At 42.8% G+C, this 23,140-nt stretch overlaps 1 protein-coding gene across 2 annotated transcripts in view; it reads left to right on the forward strand.

Annotated features, from left to right (window-relative positions):
- Window positions 1-23,140, forward strand: part of Phkb (phosphorylase kinase regulatory subunit beta) — a 201,128-nt gene that overhangs the window by 82,428 nt on the left and 95,560 nt on the right. For both annotated transcript variants that reach the window (XM_051169047.1, XM_051169048.1), the window contains exons 8-10: window positions 14,872-14,935; window positions 20,223-20,318; window positions 21,365-21,562. In XM_051169047.1, the coding sequence (XP_051025004.1) occupies window positions 14,872-14,935; window positions 20,223-20,318; window positions 21,365-21,562 (358 nt within the window). The remainder of the gene's footprint in view (window positions 1-14,871; window positions 14,936-20,222; window positions 20,319-21,364; window positions 21,563-23,140) is intronic.

A 23,140-nucleotide genomic window follows, 5' to 3' on the forward strand; every position in this document is an offset into this window, starting at 1 on the left:
AGCAGCCTGTCTGACTGCCATCACCATGTCCATCTGTAGCTTGTGTTTGAATAAGCAGCCGTAGTGGCTGACTGAGGCCGGTAATCTATAAAGTCTCTGTATCTGTGCTGTTGGAGCCATAGCTTTAACAACCGATGGCCCTGGAGGTTATCTTCCAACTGACTAGAAAATAGTCCGTGTCCCTGGGCTCGGCTCCTTTTCTGCAGGGCAGCGCACTGAAAGAATGCAAACAAAAGTTAGCACTATAGGTCAGCTTGAATTGTTGAGACTTAGGGGAAGAATAGAAACAAGTCCAGAAAATATTGGTCATGAGTCTGCAGCTCTGGGGCCGGAGCGATGGCTCAGCTGCTAAGAGCCTGTACTGGTCTTACAGAGACGGTCCAAGTCCCCTGCCTAGCATCCACCATCTCACAGCCCCTGGAATTCTAGCTCCAGGATCTGATGTCCTCAGGACGCCCTCACTCATATACACATGACCCCAAACAGGCACACACATACACGTAATTTAAAGTAATAAAATAAGCATTAAAAAAAAGAATCTATAACTCTGTGTGTTTTGATTAATGATTAATCTCCTACAACAAATTAAACTAGTATAGCAGCCTTATTTTAAAACTACTTCCGGATCCTAGCTGTATAACCCTGAATAAGTTATACAATCATTGTGTGCCTCTTTTTCATCTTTAAAATGAAGCTAATAATAGTTACTCTGTAGAGCTGCAACAATAATTTAAATATACCATATATTTTTGAATGCCTAGCATTAGTGATAACTAGACACTGACATATCACTTATTTAAGAACATGTCAGTACAAAAGACAGAAATAAAAAGGACTGTCAGATTAGCCCTGACAAGCCAGTGTGTAGAGCATAGGCCGTTCTCTGTGTCACTAAACTCAGTGATTGCTGCTGTTCTGCTCTGCGTGGAATCATGTTCCGTGCAATGCTCTTTGCTATTCTTTCCATGAAAAATTAATTTTAACTGTAGCAAGCCCAATTGTATTCAGCCGGAGAAGTAACGAGGGTTGCCGTTTGAGTTTGGATGGAAGGTTTTATGCATTTAACATTAATCTTACCATTTATTGTGTAAGAATTTATCATCTCCTCCGAGAATTTTATTTTTCTTACACACCCTCTAACTCTGCAATGGTTCCGAACTGTCATTCACATATGCCTGTTTGAGATATGTCATCTCTGATGCAGAAAGAATACATTTTGGAATGGTAAGGCAACCATGTTTCACGGTGCTCATGGGCACGGTGATGGTTTCAGTTGCCGGCAACCAGTATCTCCTGTACTGTGTGTGTCCTAGAGTGTAGTGCTGCTTCCAGCTAGGGATGGGGCCACGACCCTTCATTGATTTCTACAATGAGATGCCTCCAGATTATGTGGGTCTATGTACATCTGTCCCCCACCACTAAGTTCACCAGCTTTACCTTACCCTTAAGCTTTGAATTAATCTATGCAAGTGATCTTCCACTAAATGGGGCTACTCTGCATTAACCTATCCCAGACTGAACTGACCATGAATAGAAAATGTGTTTAATATGCTTACCCTGCTGAGTGTCATAGTTTTGCGTTATATACTGGTACCCTGTGGATTATCACCTGTCTATCCTCATGATGACATGGCTGACTAGAAGCTGTCCAGTGTCACAAGAGTATAAACATACCACATATCTCTACCCTGAGGAAAGATAAGAATTCAAAGTATGTTTTCTACCGAGTCGCTATTACTTTTATATCACCATTAAAAAACAAACGCTAGTATCTCCATCACTGTTCTATTGCTGTGAAGAGACACAATGATACAAGGCATCTCCTATGAAAGAAAGCATCTAATTGGGGCTTGCTTATAGTTTCAGAGGATTGGCACATGATCATCATGGCAGGCAGCACAAAGGCGTGGCTCTGGAGCAGCAGCAGCTAAGGGCTTTGCATCCTGATCTGCAGGCAGCAGGGAGGTGGGGAGGGAGGGAGAGAAGTGACCTGGCTTAGCCCTGTGACACCTCATAGTCCAGCCCCAATGATACTCCTTCCCCAACAAGGCCACGCCTCATAAGCCCTTCCAAACGGCATCACTCTTTGGTGAGGAAGCATCCAACTATCTGAGCCTATGGGGTCATCCTCAGTCAGATCAGCACAACTAGTCAGGTCTGACAGGACTACTCCTTAAATCAGCACAACTAGTCAGGTCTGACCGGACTACCCCCTGGCCCTTCATCTGAATCCTATTAGCTTTTCTAGGGTAGAACTTCAGTAAAAAGATCTCCTGCTGGGCTTGGGGAAATGGCTCCTTTGCTAAAGCACTTGCCTTACAATTATTTGGACCTGTTTTGATAACCAGGTTTCACATTAAACTGTAGGGTGTGGTGGTGCACTGGGTAGGCAGAGACCCGCAGATCCTTGAGGCTGCCTGGCCAACTAGCCTAGTAGACTTGGCAAGGTCCAGGCTACTGAGAGGTCCTGTCTCTGAGGGGGAAAAAAAAAAATCCATTGCTCTCACCTCAAGGTCACTGGTTCTCTGGAGTCAGGCATCTGTCTGTCTGCAGTCATGTGTGTGGTGTGTGTATTTACACTTCCCTTACTTTTCTGGCTCTTTGCCTTTCCCTCTATGTCTGTGCCTTACAGTTGTCAGTAGCAGAAGGGGTGGGGGGTCTGCCTTGCCTTCGGCTGGGCTCTTCCTTCGCTGGGCACATGGGGTGATTCTCTTCCAAGCTGCACTTTGTATGCAGGAAGGCTGCTGCACCTGAGCCACTAAAACACAGTCCTCCTCTTTGACATCTGTGCTTCTCAGCCCTTTAACAATTGCAGCCTGTGGTACTGAACAGCTATAGAATATGTGTTTAAGTCATCCAGAGAGCACTGGTCCCTTCCATAGAGGGAGACAGTAAGGTTTGGAGGGCTGTGTGCGTCCCTCCCCCTTAAATTATACATACAGTAAGTCATCGAATCAGAACTAGATTCCGGACCAAAAACAAGGTGAAAAATAAACCTGTCAACACTGTGGTTTCAAGGTTGTCTTCAGTTCTTGACCTTCGACTCATCTATAGTCTAAACTTATTTAACATTTCTTAGCTAAACCCCAGCATGATGCTGTTTTGTTGACTGGTGCTCTTCATCCGTTTATCTGAACTCCGTCCAAGCCCAGCCTCACGCTCTCCGGGGCTTCAGCAGAAAGGTCCATTAATTGCTCCAAATTCACCACTTCTCTTCAAATGTTTCCTGAGTAACCATTTGCTGGACCCACGCCTTTTCTGCTGCTTTGGCTCTTTCTAGGCCGGAGCTTCTCTCAGTGTCTCCGGGGCCAACTGGGTGATGCCAGACGGTGTTCTTCTCTTCTCTTCTGTCCGTCCTCCAGGGCCTGTAGTGAACGCCCGAACAGCACTTTGATCTCTATTTATAGCAGCATCAGGTTCTCATCCCGCAGGTACAGATCCAGCTAATCTCAAACTGCCTCTGGGGCTGCATTTAAACCTATACCCATCCCAAGCCCTAACCTTGGGGAAAAGTTTTCTAAGCATTAACTCATAAATAGACTCTTACATTTAACCAAATAATCCCCTTGCTTTGTTGGTCACTCTTGTACTCGAGACTAAAGACGACATTAGAAATAAAAGATTTAAAATCTGATTTTTAATTTTTAAAAAGTTTCATATTCTTGTTTTCTAGTAAAGAAAAGAAAATAATAAAATAGTAGATTCGTAGCAGTACATGACTCCTTTAGTGACCATTTTATTCCTGTCTTATTCAGTATTTAAGATAACTATTTAGTATTTTTTTCTTTGTTTTTCTCTTTTAATTTTTAAATGTAATTTTCTCTCACATATTATATCCTGACTGCAGTTTTCCCTCTCTCCTCTTCTCTAAGTCCCTCCCCCAGCCCCTCATCCACTTCCTCCTCCATTTCTCCTACATTTCTCTTCAGAAAAGGGCAGACCTCCCATAAATATCAACCAGTCATGGCAAATCAAGGTAGAGTTAGATTAGGCACCTCCCCAGTAAGAGGAAAAGGGTCCCAAAAGTAGGCAAAAGAGTCAGAGACAGCCCCTGCCCCCCTGTAGGAGTCCCACAAGAAGACCAAGCTACACAGCTCTAACGTATATGCAGAGGACTAGGTCAGACCCCTGCAGGCTCCCTGGTTGTTGGTTGGGCCTTTGTGAGCCCCTATGACCCCAGGTTAGCTGGTTCTGGTTTTTCTTGTGGTGTCCTTGACCCCTCTGGATTCTATAGACCTCCCTCTCCCTCTTTGATAGGATTCCCCGATCTCTGCCTAACGTCTGGCTGTGGGTCTCTGCATCTGTTTCCGTCAGTTACTGGATGAAGCCACTCTGATAGCAATTGGGCTAGGCATCAATCTGTGAGTATAGCAGAATGTCATTAGCAATCATTTCTTTTTTTTTCTTTTCTTTCTTTCTTTCTTTTTTTTTTTTTTTTTTTTTTTTTTTTTTTTTTTTTTTTGCCAGTTGTGTTGGTCTATCCTAGGTCTCTGGGCTATTCAACCTCTGTGTCCTAGCCCTCCAGGCAGAGTCAGGGGTGAGGTCCCTCCCGTGGCATGAGTATTAAGCTGGACGCTTAATACTGGCACTCCACGATTTCTACACCACTTTTACCCCATTACATCTTGTAGGCAGAACAAAGTGTAGGTCGAAGGTTTTATGGTTGGGTTGGTGTCCCAACCCCTCCACTGGAAGTCTTGCCTGGTACAGAAGATGGCCTATTTAGGCTCTGTATCCCCCATTGCTAGGAATCTTAGCTAGGGTCACCAGCATAGGTTCCTGGGAGTTTCCATTGCACTAGGTTTCTTGCTTGTTCCCAAGAAGCCCAATTTCAGTTGTCTGTCCCAGCACTCTCTCCCTGCATCCTCCCTGCACCTGATCCCACCTGTTCCTGTCCCCATCGACCCCCAGTCTACCTGTGACAGCTATTCTATGTTGCTTTCCAGGGAGATTCCTGTGCGCCCCCCCCCCCCCCCACACACACATTGTTACTTTGCTTCTCTGGATCTGTGGATTGTAGCTTGGTTAGCATTTACTTTGCAGCTTATAATTTAGCACATCCTATGTTTGTCTTGCTGGGTCTGGGTTACCTCAGGATGGTTTTTGTTTGTTTGTTTGTTTGTTGAGACAGTATCTCCCTTAGTAGCTCTGGCTGACTGCTCACAGAGATCTGCTGGCATCTGCCTCCCAAGTGCTGGTATTAAAGGGGTGCACCACCATGCTCCGCCTACTTAGTAATTCTTACGTAACTTTTTGTTTTCCAATTTGACTATCATAGAAGCTTCTCTCCATTCATTCTGCTTTGTTTTATGCAAATTTCCATACAGATCCATCCATGATCGACAGTTACATTTGCAGTCCTGTAAAATCCTGTCCCTTAAGTATAATTGAGCAGCTCAGGGAATTAAGGCCAAGTGGTCTGAACAGAACTCTGTGAGCCTGGTTTTGTACCTGGCAGTGTGTAGATTTTCTGGTATATTTTAAATTACCTAGCTCAAATCATACCATCTTCTTTAGAAGTGATTTGTTTTTTTTTTTTTTTTTTTTTAGTAACAAATTGCTTTATTACAAATCATCTTTTAATCAATTATTTTAGCTATCCCTAGAACAAAAACTGTGGTATCACCTTGCAAGTATCTTATCAGTATATATTCTGTTGATCAGTCACTTTATATAGTTAACTTATAATAGAATCATTAATTCCTTGTGCCATTAAAGTATTTCTTAGTTCTTTTAACAGCACTTGCCATTTTGCAAGCACAGTGTAAGATCTCAACAGAAATAAGTTGCTATTGCCAGAGATTTGAATAACTAGTGAGTAACAAATCAGTATATTTGTCAATTTATAGCATGTCTAATTAACTAATTAATTATATTTGGAGAGAAGGCTAAAATAGAAATAATCAGTGAATGTGTATTTTAGTCAAGGTGCAGTGTTCTTTTCTAAGCCCGTTTCCAAATTAGTTTTATAGCCTTTTAGTTGCCCTCCTCTCCAGCCTCCACCTCAAATCCTTTTGAGGTGTTGCCATTTTTATGTTTACTCAGAGAGGTCTGTAAGGCCCAGCTTTTAGGTTTAAATGATCCTCCCAGTTCAGTAATTTGGACCCACACCAAACAAAACACCATGAAACAAGGAAAAGTTACAAAAGTCACAGTTTTCAGTTTCAGTACTTACTAGAAAGGCAAGCTGGTCGCTGGTACCTATAATATTAGCCTGTAGGAAGTAGAGGCAGAGGCAACAGATTAGGAGTTCAAATTCATGGCTACATAGTGAATTTAAGTCTATCTTGGGCCTCATGAGACCCTAAGTTAACAAATAAAAAGATAAAATACCCTCTCAACCAAAACAAGACAAGTTACAAAGCTACAGTAATTTAAGATTGTTTGATTTGTCGATACAAATAAGCACAGAGATCAGTAGAATTAACAGTCCAGAAGTAAATCCATTCATATAGGGTCAATTCATTTTGATTATACAATGATCCAATTAAGACTGGTCTTTTTCAGTGTGGAGTCATAAAACAGATATTCACATGCAAACCAATAGATCTGGATCTTACCTCACACCAAACACAGAAATAAACCTGGTGCAGCTCAAAGATTGTGTGTAATAGGAAGACTGCAGATGGCCAAGAAGAGAATTTGTGGTCTAGGACTGGACAGTGATTTCTTAGACCTGCTGCCTGAACACAAGCCTCACAAAAGGAAACAATGTTTCATTCAGGGTTTTGTGTGAGGTAAAATTTTTCTGGGCTTAGTGCACAGTATTGGATATAGTAATTGGATAGTAATTATATACATTTCATAGTTACACGGTTTGTTTTTTGTCCAGAAGTTTCCAAATTTTTCTTGAGGACATATATGAACTGGCATTTCCACCAGCAGTGATGATGCAATTTGTCTCTTTCTTGGTGTCATCTGTAATTTTTATTTTAGCCACTTTGGCTGGCTCACAATGCTGCCTACTTCTGATTTGACTTGGATTTTCCATTGGCTGGTCGTGATGAACATCTTTTTCATGTGTTTATTTGTGGGCTATTTATCCTTTTTTGCTAAAAAAAAAAAAAGTTACTCATTTTGTTGCTGTTCGGGTTAGACATTTTTGCTAATTTTGAGAGTTCTTTATATATTGTATATACCAGTCCTTATTTCCTTTTTTATGTATTAAGGTAGTGCGGATTGAACCTAGGACCTCAGGCAAGTACTCTGCACTAAGTTAGAGCCACGACTCGTATCCTAATCTTTAACATTAAAAAAAATTATTTTATGTCTAAGTGTTTGTGGCTGAATATGTGTCTGCATAGCACCTGCATACAGAAGCCTGCAGAGGTCACAGGAGGCCTTGGGTCCCCTGGGACAGGACTTACAGACGGCCAGGGCAGCCGTGTGTGAGCAAGGAACCAAATTTACCATGAGAGCTGCTGAGTCATCTCTCCACTCTGCTACTTAACGCTTTTAATTCCAAGGAAGTCCAGTTCAGCCATCCTGTATTGTATGCTCTATGCTCTTGGTGTTGTCTTTGATAGATAGCTCTTTGCTGAAGAGTTCTTCCACCACCACCCCAAAGTTTCACACAAAGTACATCTTACATGTGTGTCATTATCCACTGTCTGTAATTTGGGATAGAGTGTGAAACTTAGGTCTAGATTGGGAAGCTTTGCTTTTTCCATGTGTGTGTTTGATACTGAGCTCCCAGCACCATCGCTACAGGCTGTCTTCATTGAAACGCTCTTCTCACTCTCACTCTTCAAGGTAACATGAGGTAGTGTAGCTCAGTGCGTCATCTGCTCAAGGCTCGGAGTCCGGACACTAGCATGAAAAAAAAATTTTAATCAATCAAATTATTGATTATATGGGGCTAGGCCTGGCAGGATGGCACAGGAAGTGAAAGTGCTTGCCGTGCAACCTGGTGACCTCAGTCAATCCCTGGAACCCACAATACAAGGAAGTACTCACTAATTTAAGTCATTCTCTTCCTACCACACATGTGCCATGGCACACAGGACATATATACACATGCGTGACACACAGGACATATGTTCACACATATGTGCACACAATAAACCCATGTAAATAAATTGTTATTGATGATTTTAATGGGCATGTGTGTTATACCTGTCTATTGCTCAGGTGTGTGTCTGTCATCTACCAGTACCACATGGACTTCAATACAATCATACAGTCAGCAGAATAAACATTTCAAAATTGAGTAGATAACTTTTTTCCTGTGTTTTGCAATTTTTTAAAAACATTTCCCATACAAATTTAGAGTAATATCGTCAGTATCTACAAGAGCCTTGTTGGGATTTCGATGAGCTTTGATATTTTCTTTACTAGACTCCTCACATAGACAGTCACACCATTTTGGAACTGGGGAGTAGCTGTGGGGCTTCTGTGGATCCAATTCCAGTCTTAGTTTCTGGGGGATTTTTCTTATGGGCAGATGCTGGCTTTTGCTAGATGCCTTTCTCATTGGCTGGTACCACCATATGGTTTCAGAGTGTTGGTATGATAGACTGCATGGACTGGCCTTTGCATTACTCAGCCAGGCAATTATCCCTGGAGTGTTCCCGCTTTGAGAGTTCATGTCACAGCTTGTTGAATGACGTTGAGGATTTCAGTGTACATGCTCAGGAGAGGTGTACAGGGCGTAAGTGTCCATGGACTTAATATTGTATCTTATGTGTATCTTTTGGTGTCAAGGTAATGCTTGCCTTATAACATGAATGCTACATGGGAAAATCATGTTTGGTTATTATTAATTTAAAATATTTCATAGAAATCTAATAAAATCCTTTTGTCCTCAAGATATTGTCTTGACCATTTTTCTCTTTTTTCCTCTAATTACAGTAAAATTACATCATTTTATATTCCCCCCTTCCAACACCTCCCATGCCCTTCGCTCCCTCTCAAATTTGTGGCTTCTTTTTCTTGAATTACTATTACATATATAAGTGAAAAAAATATATAAATACAACCTACTGGCCCTTTTTAGTGTTGCTTATATGCACATTATTTCAGGGCTGACCAGTTAGTATTACAACCATTTAGGGGATTGATTCTCTACCTCTCATCAGTTATTAGTCACCCATCGCTCTCCATCTAAGGGTGTTCTTACTGAGATTTACCCTAAGTTGGCAGGTCAAGTGGCATTGCCACCGCTCTTGTCTTGTTTAAGCAGCCATATTGCTGGGATTCCATGGATGTAGCTTTCCTGCTCTATCTGTAAGACACAGTCCACAGCCGACTTCCTGCTCCTCTGGTTCTTATGATGTTTCTTCTCCCTCCTCCACTATGCCCCCTGAATTTCTGGTGTAGAGTTCTGTTGTAGATGTATTACTGGTGCTGGACAGCCCATGGTCAGGCCAGTTTCTATCTGCATTTTGAGCAGTTGTAGGATTCTGTTATGGTCTCCATCTGCTGCAAAAAGAAGTGTCTTTGATGAAGGGCAAGACCCACACTTATCTCGGGGTGTGAAGACACGTATTTAGAATGGTGTGAGGGAAGTAGCCACAGCAGTTTCTCCTAAGATCCATGACCGCACTAGGCTGAGTAGATTATTTACAGGACCAGTCATGATTTCTTTCCTGTTGATTGGGCGTTAAGTCCCATTAGGCAGCTTTTGTTTGCCATCAAAATATAAATGCCATTATTGTACCCTTAAGGATATCTTGCCCGGCTAGCCTTGCCCTGCTTCACAGGTGTCACGGCTGGCCAGGACTGCTGGCTGTGTTCTCCCCTTGGCCGCTCGTGTAGCATGTTCTGGTACAGCGAAAGCTAGTCCTCAGGAAGGAAGAGTTAGGCTCACATCCTCAAGTCCTGTTTCCAGAGTGGGTGATGTCTTTAGCAAGAGAACAGCGTCTTACCTTCAGTTTCTGGGAGGCAACAACAGCCTATATTGTTACTGTTTGGGGAGTCTCTTGGAGGTTTCTCATGACCGACGTGGGGATTTTTATTAGTCTATGGTCCTTGGGGGGAGGAGTTGTCTTCCCAAATGGCATAACCAAAATGTCACTCAAATATATACATACATATATGTAGAACATTACATTAACATATACCTGTTACATGTAATTTTAGGCTAACATACAATAATGTAACCCTATGGCTCTTTCAGATGCCTGCCGTCCTATTTATTTCTTCCTCCTCCTCCTCTTTCATGCTGTCCGTCTCCTAACTCCTGTTATAGAACTATCCAGTTCATTAATTCCATATTGAGAAAATAGCAGCAGTTTGTTGTTTGCTTCTTTCCTGGGAACTGCGGAGTTTCTAAGTTGTCAAATTTATGCATGTGAAATTATTTGGAGTATTTTTATTATTCATTTGATGTATCTAGTGTTTGATACTGGGCACTGTCCTTTTTATTTTGACTTTTCCTCCCAGTCTTTCTAGAGATTTGTCAATTTTATTTAATGATACTTTAAAAAAAATATTTCATTATTTCATAACTTTTTTGGGTTTCTTTTTTCCTTTTGGTCTTCAGTTTCATTGATTTTTCTGTTCTTGCTAATATTTTGGGGTTTTATTTATTTATTTTTTGATGAAGGCTTAATTAAGGTTAAGATTTAGATAATTAATTTGAGTCTCTTCTAAATATACGCTATAAAATTTCTCTCCCAATTTTACTCTAGTTTTTCCATACACATTTTGACATGCCATATTTTCACTATTGTTATCTTAATTTCGCTGGAGATGTCCTCTGTGGTTGCTGTGGTTATGTAGAAGGGTGGCGCCTTGTTTTTAAGTATTATGAGAGAACAATTATTGTTATTTTCCTGTTACTGATTTCACTTTCATTCCACTATTGACAGAGAACACACTGTGACTTAAAATCATTTTAGATTTTGGAGGCTTCCATTTATGGCCAGGGTATGGTGTATGGTGTGTGTTGGTGTGTCTTAGCATGTACTTTGAAAAGATTTATATTTTGGCCCAGTGTGATGACTCAGCAGGTGAAAAGGCCTTGAGAGCCTGACAATCTATATTTGACCTGCAGAACCCACAGAAGGGTACGTAGAGAGAAACACACATGAGCTTTGGTACACGTACCAGCACGCATGCACATTATAAACACATGCAAACAATGATAATGTAATAGAATGAAATAAAACCTTTAAGCTATTTGTGTGTTTTGCCTTGTTGTATAGATCATTCCAAAAGCCAGTTCCCATTGGTAAAGGTGTTAAGTCCTCCGCTGTCCCAGTCCCCATTGGTCATGGTGTGAAGCCCTCCGCTGTCCCAGTCCCCCCATTGGTCGTGGCGTGAAGCCCTCCGCTGTCCCAGTCCCCCCATTGGTCGTGGCGTGAAGCCCTCCGCTGTCCCAGTCCCCCCATTGATCGTGGCGTGAAGCCCTCCGCTGTCCCAGTCCCCCCATTGGTCGTGGCGTGAAGCCCTCCGCTGTCCCAGTCCCCCCATTGGTCGTGGCGTGAAGCCCTCCGCTGTCCCAGTCTCACCATTGGTCGTGGCGTGAAGCCCTCCTGGATCCGAGCTGTTTAACGAAGACCACTGACGTCTCCAGCATGACTGTTCTATTCCTCTCTGTTCTGTTTTATTTCACATCCTTTGAAGTTCCATGTTCACGTTTACTTAGCACCGCTACCTCTTCGTGTTTCATTGACTCTTTTATCATATAATTTCTCCATGCTAATTTCCGTTGCTCTGAAGCCATTTCATCTGTTGTTAACTACATTCATCCCTGCTCTCTTTTGACTGGTGATTTCATGACATCTACCTTTTCCTGTGTTTTTACTGTCATTCCGCCTACACTGCTACATTTGAAATGAGATCCTCATTGGTAGGATGTAGTTAGCTTGTAAGTTAACTCTGCATTCTCTTTCAGCTTTTTAAAGGTTTATTTTTAATTTCCATTTATTTGTGTATCTGTGTGCACACACATGTACAGATGCCCCCAGGGGTGGGAAGAGGGCATGGGATGCTCTAGAGCTGCAGTTACATGCAGTTGTGAATCACCCAGAGTGGGTGCTGGGAACCACACTCAGATCATCAGGAAGAGCAGCAGGCGCTCGTAACTGCTGAGCCATCTTTCAAACTCCCTTTTTCATTTAGATATGCAGGCCTTTTATATAAAATACTGATACACTTGAGCTCAAGTCTGCCATTTATATTGTATTTTTCTTTTTTTTTTCTTTTTTGGTTTTTCGAGACAGGGTCTCTCTGTGTGGCCTTGGCTGTCCTGGACTCACTTTGTAGACCAGGCTGGCCTCGAACTCACAGCGATCCGCCTGCCTCTGCCTCCCAAGTGCTGGGATTAAAGGCGTGCGCCACCACGCCCGGCTTTATATTGTATTTTTCTTACTCTTCTTTTTCTTTCTAATTTCTTTTTCCTGTCTTATGTGGATATTTGAAAATTGTTAAAGCCAGTTTCATTTTTATTTACCTGTAAGCATCTAGTTTTTAATTAGCTGTCCATTTTATTTATGTGCATGGATCTATGTGTATATTAATATCATTTTTAGCTTGAGGGAAGTATAGAAGCAAACTGTATATTCATTTTCTTATTGTCTTAAGTGTTTTCCCCATTTGCATTTAGAATCATATCAGTCTTGCTTTTGCTTTAGCTGTCAACCGCAAAGCCGCGGGGAGCCTGCTGCATCCCCCCATGTGCTTACCATGGCCCCGACCTTTCCTCTCTCCCTCCCATGTACCAAACTTTAGATTTCTTTTCTTTGTAATAAAAGAAAAGTCACTTTTCTGCTTTGTAAGCTGCCACGCATCATTCTTTTGGGGTGATGTGACGGTAGGAGCACTCGTTTTCCCACTGACTTGAGTGGACCACACATCTACGGGAACAGGCCTCTGGGTGGGTGGGTCCTGCCCTTCTCCTCCTGAAGACTCGCGCGCCACCTCTTTCCAGCTTTCATAACCCCTACGAAATGACCAACGGTCATTGCAGTCTTTTCTCCTGGGACTGATATGTTTGTTCTGAGTTCTAGGTACTTGGAAGAACTTTTCTTCTCTTCCCCCTCCCCTCTGTTCTCTTCAGAAGGAATGATGTTGGCAAATTTGGCATGAATTTTTTAAAATCCCGTTTGCTTTCGTTTAGCTTTCTGCGTTGGCGTGTTATGATTCTTGCTAATCTGGAAGTTTTCCTGCTCTTATTTCAAGTTCTTCTTTCATTTCTACCCCATCTCCCCTCCTCAAAATTTAAAATGGCATGTTTGCTTTTTAAAATGTAGTATTCATGTTGGTATGGAGGGGAGGGACAAGTGCAAATGTGTCAACAGTACACATGAAGTCGAGGGACAACTTTGTTAGTTGGGTCTCTCCTTCTGCCTTTACATGGGTTCTGGGACTGACCTCGGGTCACTAGGCTTGAGTAGCAGGCCCCTTTAACCACTGCAGCATCTTGCTGGCCCCATCTTATTTTCACAGATTTCTGAAGCTCCATTTTGGTTGATGTTTTTCTTTTGTCTGTTTTTCTCATTTGTCTTTATTGGGTAATTTTGGTTATTCAATATTTCACTTTAGTTGATCTTTTTTTGTTGTTGTTGTTCTTTTTTTTTTCCTGTCATGGAACCCTGCCCACTCAGCTTTTTAATACTATATTTTAATTTATGTCATACATGTTCAAACGCATTGTTAAAATGCTTTTGACACAGAATTTGCAAGGGACAGAAAATACATAATCTCATGCTGCATGAAAAAAAGTAATGTCAAGGTGGTTACCCCCAAGATGAGGATTTCCTGTCATCTGTGATAGGCGTCTCCTGTGTTGCCTTCATTGATTCCCTGAGTCTCATTATTCTCATTTGACTTCTATTTATGATTATGTGTGACTGGCAAAAAAATAATGACTCCCTACCAGGTAACCTCTGACACTGTCTTAACAGGAAAGAAACATTCACTTTTTAAATTAATCATGGGCAGGAGTGCAAGTCCAGAGAGTCTCTCTTGCTACCAAGGTTGATTGGGAGGGACATCCCTAGAATCCATCTAGAATAGCAGCCTTGGCTTTTCTCTTTTTATTTCCCTGACATCACAGAAGTTGAGGATGGTAAAACTGACCATGACCTGGAGTGGATAGGGTACAAGCACATGTTTACCTGAGTGGCTGTTGTCTAATGATTGCTGTTTCCTGGTCTTTAGTATTGGATAGATCAGAATAGCTATATCGCTATCTATATCTATATATAGACACGCGCGCGTGCACACACACACACACACACACACACACACACACACACACACACACACACACACACACACACACAGCCGTGCATACGAGTGCCTACAGAGGCCAGAAGAGGGATGAAAGGTCACTCTGCTTGCAGCACGTGCCCAGAGCATTATTTTTGTAATGAACTAAGTCATTTTCAGCGCTGTTACATGTAGCGTCTAAGAGGCCAAAGGAGTGGGACACTGAAGGAAATAACACTCACTTTATTACAGAGAATATAGCCCCAAATAGTGATCGGTAATTCTGTGAACATAAAGTAATGCCAATTTTATTGGATCCTAGAAATAGCACATTTGGGTGGCTACACTAAATTACATTCTGTAACAAGTATATGACACAGAAAATCTTTTCTTAAGGCTCCAAATTGACACAGGAAGAGCCTGTTCCATTGATCTGAGTAATGATGCTGCCCAACCCGGCACAAGGCTCATGCCTAAGCTTGCCACTCTTCCTTGAGTTCATAAACGGAAATCAGATTGCTCCTTTTGGAGGTAGAATCCAGGTCAAGATGAACCTAGAAACAACTTTCGTGGGTGATTAGTATGAAAAACAAAATCAAGTAAAAAAAAAAAAAATGTGGGGATGATGTTTTCTCTCGCGTGGGTTGTTATAAGGGAACTTGTTAAGAAACTTGCTGGATTTATGTCACTAGTGATGTCTTCCCTTCTCTCCAGCTCCGTTGGCCTAGCAAAAGCAGCCTTAGAAGCGATTAACGGATTTAACCTCTTTGGAAACCAGGTAAAAGAGAAATCTAATTATTTGCATGTTTATGTAGCATTCCTATCTGTTGTCAAAGTCATCTCCCTAGAACCATGCCCACCTACAATGTGTGTGGCAGCCCGTGTTTGGACATCGCTGTTCGGACGTGATTGGCCACTTGAAGTTCAGCTTTCCTTTGGTGCTGGGGCATCTTGATAAGTCTGATTTGAGTAGTTGGATAAGCTCGCCCTTCTCTGAGTGGCTTCTGGGGAGTTCCACACTTTTGATGCATTCCTGTCATTGTGTGCCATGGTTTCCATGTCAGTTCTCATGTTCGTTTCAATGTATGTTTCGTGCAGACAGAATTTTTGTAATGTCTGTAATGAGGGTGGGAAATTGTGGGCCTAGTGAACCTCAGCTCATGTTCTTTCAGCTCACGTTCTCTCTCTCTCTCTCTCTCTCTCTCTCTCTCTCTCTCTCTCTCTCTTTCTCTCCCTTTCTCCTTCCCTCCCTCCCTCCCCCCTCTCCTCTCCTCTCCTCTCCTCTCTTTTCTCTCCCCTCTCTCCTCTCTCTCTCTCTCTCCGTCACCTCTCCTCTCTCTCTGTCTCTTTCTCTCTACTCTGTCCCTCTGTCCCTACGCCTTCTCTCTGGATATAGTGGAGCCCAGAAAATCGCTTTACATTTTCATGGGGTCTTTAAGCAGACTTTGCACTCACAGACTCTGACAGCTGACAGCAGGCCCGGCTGTTGGTGGAAGAGAACCAGCAGGAAGAGGAAGCGTCCCATCCTGGGCCAACAACTAGGCCCGTTTTCCTCAGGAAGCTTTGAGGATTACTGAAGTGGCAAAGTGATGTGACGGCCCACATGATGGTAGTTAACACCGGTCACCAGTGTTCTTAGTCATAGAGGGGCAGTGCAGGGACAGCGGGCTCTGCCAACGTGGTGAGAAAAGGAAGCCTGGTACGGAAGCTGACAGACTGGGGTGGACTGTAAGTCTTCTAGCATTGCTCAGGAAGCCTGCCAGGCCCCTTGGATTAAAGCAGAGGGCTTAATAGAACAGTGGGTTGAAAAGGTCACATCTTCCTAGGCTGCCAACCAGAAAGCTGAGTGGGGCTGGGTGTCCAGGTTGGCGGTGTCCCTGGTAGTGGCTGGCTTGGGTTTTGTCATGACATTGCTTCCTCTGAAGTACGTGAGGCCATGTGTGCTGTTTAACACCTTCTCCGCCTCTCTGCCACTCACACACTCCGTACAGCCGCTGGCCCAGCCTGGTTGTCAGGGCTTTACTTTTCTGGAACACCTGACCCGCCTAACCAGGAATTTGAGTCATAGCTATAAATGTTCTGCCAATATTGTTTCTTTGTGTGTTTTTCAATCTTGCGCATACATTAGAATCCTTGGAGCAATTCAAAAGGCAGTCACGGCACCCAGGCTCGCTCCTGACCTTGTGTAAAGGAGGCTGGAGCCTCTTAGAGTTCTAATGCTCAGACACTCTAAACTGCAGCCAAGAACATAGCTGCTTTAACATAACTGCAGCTGAATAGTACTAAATGGGCAGTCCACTCATTCTTTCACATAGAAGTAGAAGCAGATGTGGTCTTTTTCCCTTAGCCACACAAGCAGTGATGGGAATAGGCAGAGGAAAGGAAAGGGCAGTCACAAAAGCCTGTTCGGGTGAGACACAGCCTAAAACCAACCAACCCAACCAGCCAGTTGTCATATCAAAGTGTACATGAAAAAGTAAAAGGAAACAATGAAACAGAAACTATCGATCAACTAGCGTTTCTTCCTGGTTAGGACTAATGTTCTTTCTTGCTTGGGGTTGTCTTTTTTAGCAGGCTTCCTGGTTACATGGTAAATGGGAAGTCCAATGTCATAAATTCAGACCCATTAATGGATGTGGTCTCCTTACTGAGGATGCCTGTGTGGGGACTCCTCCCTCTAAGAATTCCCCGACTGAGTGCCCTGCACACATCTGTCTCTGATATGCTAGCACTTTCCATGCTAGCTCTCTGGCTGGTGTATCCCTCTGTCTCTGCATGCCATTGCATGACATGTTGCGGTCCTTCTTGCCTAGGTCTTGGCTGGGTTTTGTTGGGTTTGTTGTTGTTTCCCCTGCGTCTTGGCAGGAGCACTCCAGCTGCTAGCAGGACTGCACCAGGTCCATCACACTTGTCTTCTCCCCATGCCGTGCTTACTCAGACAGTGGCTGCATTACTGCTTCCTATAGTCCTTGGACAATGTCAGCTTTGGTTCCTACAGTACACACCCCCACACAGTTTCTTGGCTGACCCTGTCCTTTCTGTCCCTGCTTTTCAGTTCACCAAACTGACAGCCCCACACTCCTGAGCAGCTCCGGCAGCCTTGCTCCAGTAGCAGCCGGTGTACTGCAGCTGAGTACCATGTGGTGACCACTGTGCTTGCTTCTTTCTAGGGCTCTTCATAATCCTCACCTGGGACTATTCTTCTCACACTTTCCTGCTGTATTTTATATGGTTGTTGTTGTTGTTGTTGTTGCTTTGTGTGTTTCTGTTGCTCTTCAACTGTTTCTCTCCTAGGAACAGAGTCTACTTAATTGTACCCTCAATCTTTTCCTTGATGGCTTGATGATTGGTGTAGTTTCTAATCCACCATCTTTTTAAGAAGCCCCTCTTCTTAGATAGATGTTTTAAGTTGATAATAACAAGAGGTGACAGAGATTGATTTACATTCAGAATTTTAGATGCACCAAGACATGAAAAATGTTTTCTTCAAGGCTGTCAAATACAAATAGCCAAAACACTAAGAATGTAACATTTATATAATTCCTGATTGTTTCATCGTTCTTCTTGCTATAGGTAGTTTATTGTGTATATGTGTAATAATATAATATATATGTTAAAAATAAAAAATGTTTTAAAAACAAGACTCTCCCCAAAAGAAGCCCCTCTTTCTCTCTAAATCTAATTAGCCCAGGACCAGCCAGGGAAGCGGCCTTTCTAAGAACACCTGTCACAGCAGTGCATGGCATGAGAGAGCTCCCGAAGGCATCCACAACGTCAGAAGACACTACTGTTTCTGTCCAGATAACGGCACTAACAATGCACATGCCAGCACTGGCCCAGCCTGGCCTCATTTCACTTTATTGAAACTGTTGAGGTTTATAAGGGTCACAGATCTGGCCTTTGTGATCATCTCAGAAGTATTTGATCTGGTCAGGAGGCTTAAGGGGAGAGGACAGCCCTTCATACTACCAGAATCCATGTCCTCGTGGTCATGGTCCAATTCAATCATCTTGTGCATCTATTAGAACAAGCAGCGACAGATAGTAAGGTGGATGGAAAAGTTTGAGCTGTTAGTTGTAAAGAGGCAGAGTATTCAACCATAGTTTTAGGAAGTGGAAGATAAAAATCAATCTGGGGATGACTGGAGAGGTGGATCGGTGGCTAAGAGCTCTTCCAGAGGCCTTGGGTTCTGTCCCCACCACCCCCATGGCTTCTCAGAACCATCTACAACTCCAGTCCTAAGGGAGTTGTCATCCTATTCTGGCTTCTCCGGGCACCAGGCACACATGTGAGGCACAGACACACATGCAAGGAAAACACTTACACACATAAAATAAGTTAAGTATCAAATAGCCGAAGTTAATACAGTCTCTCAAGTAATTCCTATAACACACCCTTTCCTGTTCTTGCCTCTAATTGTGGAAAGCAAGAGACTGGCAATGCACTGAGGGCAGAAGCTCTATCTGGTGATGACAGATTCCTCGGGTTCTGCAGTGTTCAGAACGCAGCAGACGCCTGCCTGCCTTTGAAATCTGCAGCCCAGCAGTGTGTCTAGTGATTCACAGCAGTGATCATTGTGTGCGGGCTTCCCTCCATGATGGTAGAGACTCGCTTCTAAGGGGAAACCCCGTCTGTGTCCTTGTGCGGTTTGGGGTTGTTATCAGGGCTATGGTGCCTATAGTATGCTATATGTTTTTAGACAGATGATAGTATTCTATCTCAGTCTCAGGAGGCAGTCATTTTATGATTATTTTATGCATACATCTTAAATATTGACCAATAAAAATTGGAGCCTCAGTGAAAAGTTGATGAGTTTAAGTAACTAAGTTATTTATTTCTTCCCAGAAAATAGTAGTTGACTATTTATTTAACCACATATTGGAGAGACTTGCCACATTTACCTTTTAAGTTACAAATTATGCTTTTATATATTATATATTTTAAAGGTCCGATTTCAGACAGATAGTTATTGGCTTACAGGTACATTTTAGCTCCTGTTTTGAGTATTCACAGGCCCCTAGCCTGCTTGTTTCCCCGCCATGTTTTGTAACACTCTGCTTGCTTCTGCTTCCACCAGAGTCCAGGCTCTGGATTTGCTCTTCTCCGCTCCAGCTGACCTGGGCTTAGAGCCGTCTTCTTCCTGCTCCAGGTGTGAGGATCTCGTGCATTACTGATTCCCTCGCATCTGGGTCAGCTGTGTGTCATGGAGCAGTGTTCAAATTCACGCTTGCTTTTCCTCACAGATAGTGCGCTGTCCTCTCCAGGATGCTTTGTGCAGTTAGCAGAAGTGTAGGAGCCCAGGACTCTGCTTAGCCCTAGTACAGCCTGTGGGAGGCCTTTCCTCATTCCCTGTTCTCACGTCGCTCGCCAGAGTTAACGATGGTACTTTGAATGAGGCGTCATCCTGTTCTACTAGATAATGCTCAAGAAGATTAAGTCTAGATGGTTACTCAAAGTAATTCTAGATTGCTACCTAAATTTGTTTAGTTTGATCATGTAGTAAAAATCATATAGGAGGTGTTCACAACTCAGATTTATGAATCAAATTTATTTCTTGCTTTATCTTTTATCATACTAGCTAAACTGTTTCTTCATTAAAATGGGTATAATTTACTAGACATCTTTATAAAATCAAAACCTTTATAAGAAAAGATGAGAATATAAAAATAATATCTAATGATTATACATTCGTTTCAAGAAATTCAGGAAGTATTAAAAGCATTACAGAAAGAAAAATAAAGGGCTAGAGAGATGGCTCAGTGGTCAAGAGCACTGGCTATTCTTCTAGAAGACTCTTTAAGTTCAATTCCTAGCAGCCACATAGAGGCTCACAACTGTCTATGACTTCATTTCCAGGGCATCTGATGCCCTCTTCTGGCCTTCATGGGCACCAGGTATGCATGGGGTACACAAACATGAATACAGGCAAAGCACTCATTTACATTAAGGTCTTGATAATCTCTTACCCAATTGCAGTTAGTGATAGAGAATTGTTTAATTGTTGTGTCTTGAGGAAGACTGTCACATGGTTTACAGTTCCCTGAGGTGTGTCTTTCTATTCCCAGGGCTGTTCTTGGTCGGTTATATTTGTGGATCTGGATGCTCACAATCGCAACAGGCAGACGCTGTGCTCACTGCTACCCCGAGAATCACGCTCTCATGTGAGATGACATTATAGCTAACTGAAATGAATTCTCATGATTTTTTTGTGTTTATCTACTTTTCAAGAAAGCACACTGCGGTGTGGAGCCGTAGGATGAGAAGATGTGATGCAGATGTGTCCCCTTCCTCCAGCCTCTGAGGCCCAGGGAGGAAGTTAACAGTTTCGGGCAAAGCTGTCCAGTCCTCTGAGACTTTTGAGGGACAACAGAACAGTCAGCATTATTTCTCTCTCGGAGAAATTAGCAAAAGTAGCATTTAACAAAGGAATCGTTGTTTTTATAATGGAGTCTTAGAAAAAATTCACCTCATCTTGGCCCCGAGGTGAAACATGTCTGAATCTCTCTGTCTCACGGAGCTTCTGTGTGCCTCCTGGACCTGACTGCCCAGTTTCCCAGGGGTTTGTTATCCTTCAAAACCTACCCCAGACAGACTGGTTAACTTTTTATATGAGTAATGCCAGATCGTAGTGAATACAAAACCAATAAAAAGCTATTATCTGTTTGTTTAATGATCTGTCCATTTATTCTGCCACTTTGGCAACATCCTGATACGTGTTCCCACATATTGTAATGAACAGAACTTTTTGTTTTTAAGAAACTAGAATAGTGCTTTTCTATGAACAAGCATGTTTCCATTCAATACACAAATTTCTATAATATAAATTCTAATTGCTTCTGCAATATAAATGCTAATGGGTGCTAATTTACTCAGTTAGTTGTTGGGCCTTTTGTTTGTTTTCTCCCTTTCACTGTTACAGGCAAATTGCTCTGTTAACTAAGTTGTGTCAGTAAGCATTAACTTTTCACATTCTGTTCCATTATAATTTTTAAGTTGCAGCCTGATATTGAAGTCTGAAAATTCTTTTTATTAATAAATAAAGTGTTGTGTGTTTTATCAGATTTACAAAAATGCATTGTAGGAGCATCTGTCTTAAGCTCACTGTCAGTTGATAAGCTTTTTGACTTTAATTTGACATGAATCTTCTTGGACTGTGTTGGTCAGGTCACTGCAGGTATTTACAGTCTCCTTATCTTAATGACCCCAGAACACAGATGCTGCCCTGCTCCCCTGCATCAGTTATCCTGCATTTGCCTTGGATGATGAAGCTCTGTTCAGCCAGACACTTGATAAAGTCATCAGGAAATTAAAAGGAAAATACGGATTTAAGCGTTTCTTGAGAGATGGGTATAGAACGTCATTGGAAGATGCCAACAGACGCTATTACAAACCAGCTGAGATTAAGGTACCACACACTGGTCCATGCTAGTAGCACATGCAAGTAGTCAAAAGCGTGGATCCAGGAGACTAATGTCTTGTTGTGAGATTCTGCTCCACCTGGCTGTGTTAACATTATGTATTGCTAGAAATAATATCACCTATACCGCGAGCTTTTTCTGGAGATTGAATGCTAATATATATCAATGCTTAGAATTGTGCTTGATACATAGTCACTGATCGATAAGCGTTAACTCGTTTTACCACGGGGGTCCCACGAATTCACGGGCTAAACAATATTTTTAGCATTTTCTACGAAGCCTATTTCTCCTACATGGTTTTGTTCCTATATGTCATCTGCTTTTATGTTATTAAGCAAATGATCTCTTTACAACTACTACACTGAACCAGGCATAGTGTTTCATGTTTTTAATGTCTGTGTTTAGGTGCAGGGGCAGAGGCAGGAGGGTGTCTGTGAGTTTGAGGTGTGTGCTCTACATAGTGAGTTCCAGGCCAGCCAGGACGACATCATGAGACCCTGTCAGAACACAAAACACCTTGAACTCCTTCACCCAGTCCCTCGCCTGCTGAGGAACACGAGAGAAAGCTGCAGACAGAGTGGGAGCCGTCCACATTCCAGGACTCTCGGTTTTGTCGCTCCTCTCACCTCTTGCTAGGTCTGCTCTATGGTCCTGTAGGACCGTCCTAAAAACAAACAAACTTTGGACACAGGTTCTCATTTCTTTGCCCTGTTGGTGCTGGGAACCTTCTGTTCTGTGTGGCATCCTCTACTGCATCCTTCCCTTTACCAGCACTTACCCTCTGTGTCCTGTCTCGTGGAAGATGCTGTCTCACTTTCTTGAGGTATTCCACATGGAGACATCTATAGATATAGATACACACACATATCTCTCTGTGTGTATGCACATCCTATGCTTTTAAACAGTTTTGGGGGGATCCCACTGAACATTTTCTTCTGGTAGGCTATGGGTCCCTGTTCCTCATCTTCCCATTTCTACCTTCCCTCCATTTGCATCTCCCAACTCACTTGTTTTCCTTTGGCGGAAACACATCAGTGCCCATGACTAAAGACACGAACAGAAGCCTTCCCTCAGCTTTTGTTCATGTCAACCTCCCATCTGCTGGTTGTAGCAGCATGACCCTGAAAAGCATGGCCTGTGTTTTGTGTGCAGCCCTGGTGTACTAGTTACTTTTCGTGTCTGGGTTACAGAGCTGGAGACAGAAATCATCTATGTGAGGGTAGAGTCATTCTGGCTCATAGTCCATGGAGCGCAGTCCACCAAGGCAGGAAAGGCATGTCTCTACAGTGGCTCTCAGCTCTGGCAGCATGTATCTCACAGGCTGGAAACTGAGCCCTGCTGAGTCATAATTCTCAAAACCTACCCCTAGCGCCTTGTTCTGTCGGCTGTCAGCCCAGCCTTCCCTCACAAAGTTCTCACAAGCTTTCAGAAAAGCTGCACTGACTGGGGCACCTTGACTGCCTCCTACTAGCTCTGGCTGGCCTCAGGCGGTCGCAGTGCCTAGCTCAGAATGAAGGCTTCTCTCACCCAGTTTTGCTGAGTCTCCTGGTATCTGAGCGTTAACT

Source organism: Acomys russatus, chromosome 26 (assembly GCF_903995435.1).
Source record: "Acomys russatus chromosome 26, mAcoRus1.1, whole genome shotgun sequence".
NCBI classification, from domain to species: Eukaryota; Metazoa; Chordata; class Mammalia; order Rodentia; family Muridae; genus Acomys; species Acomys russatus.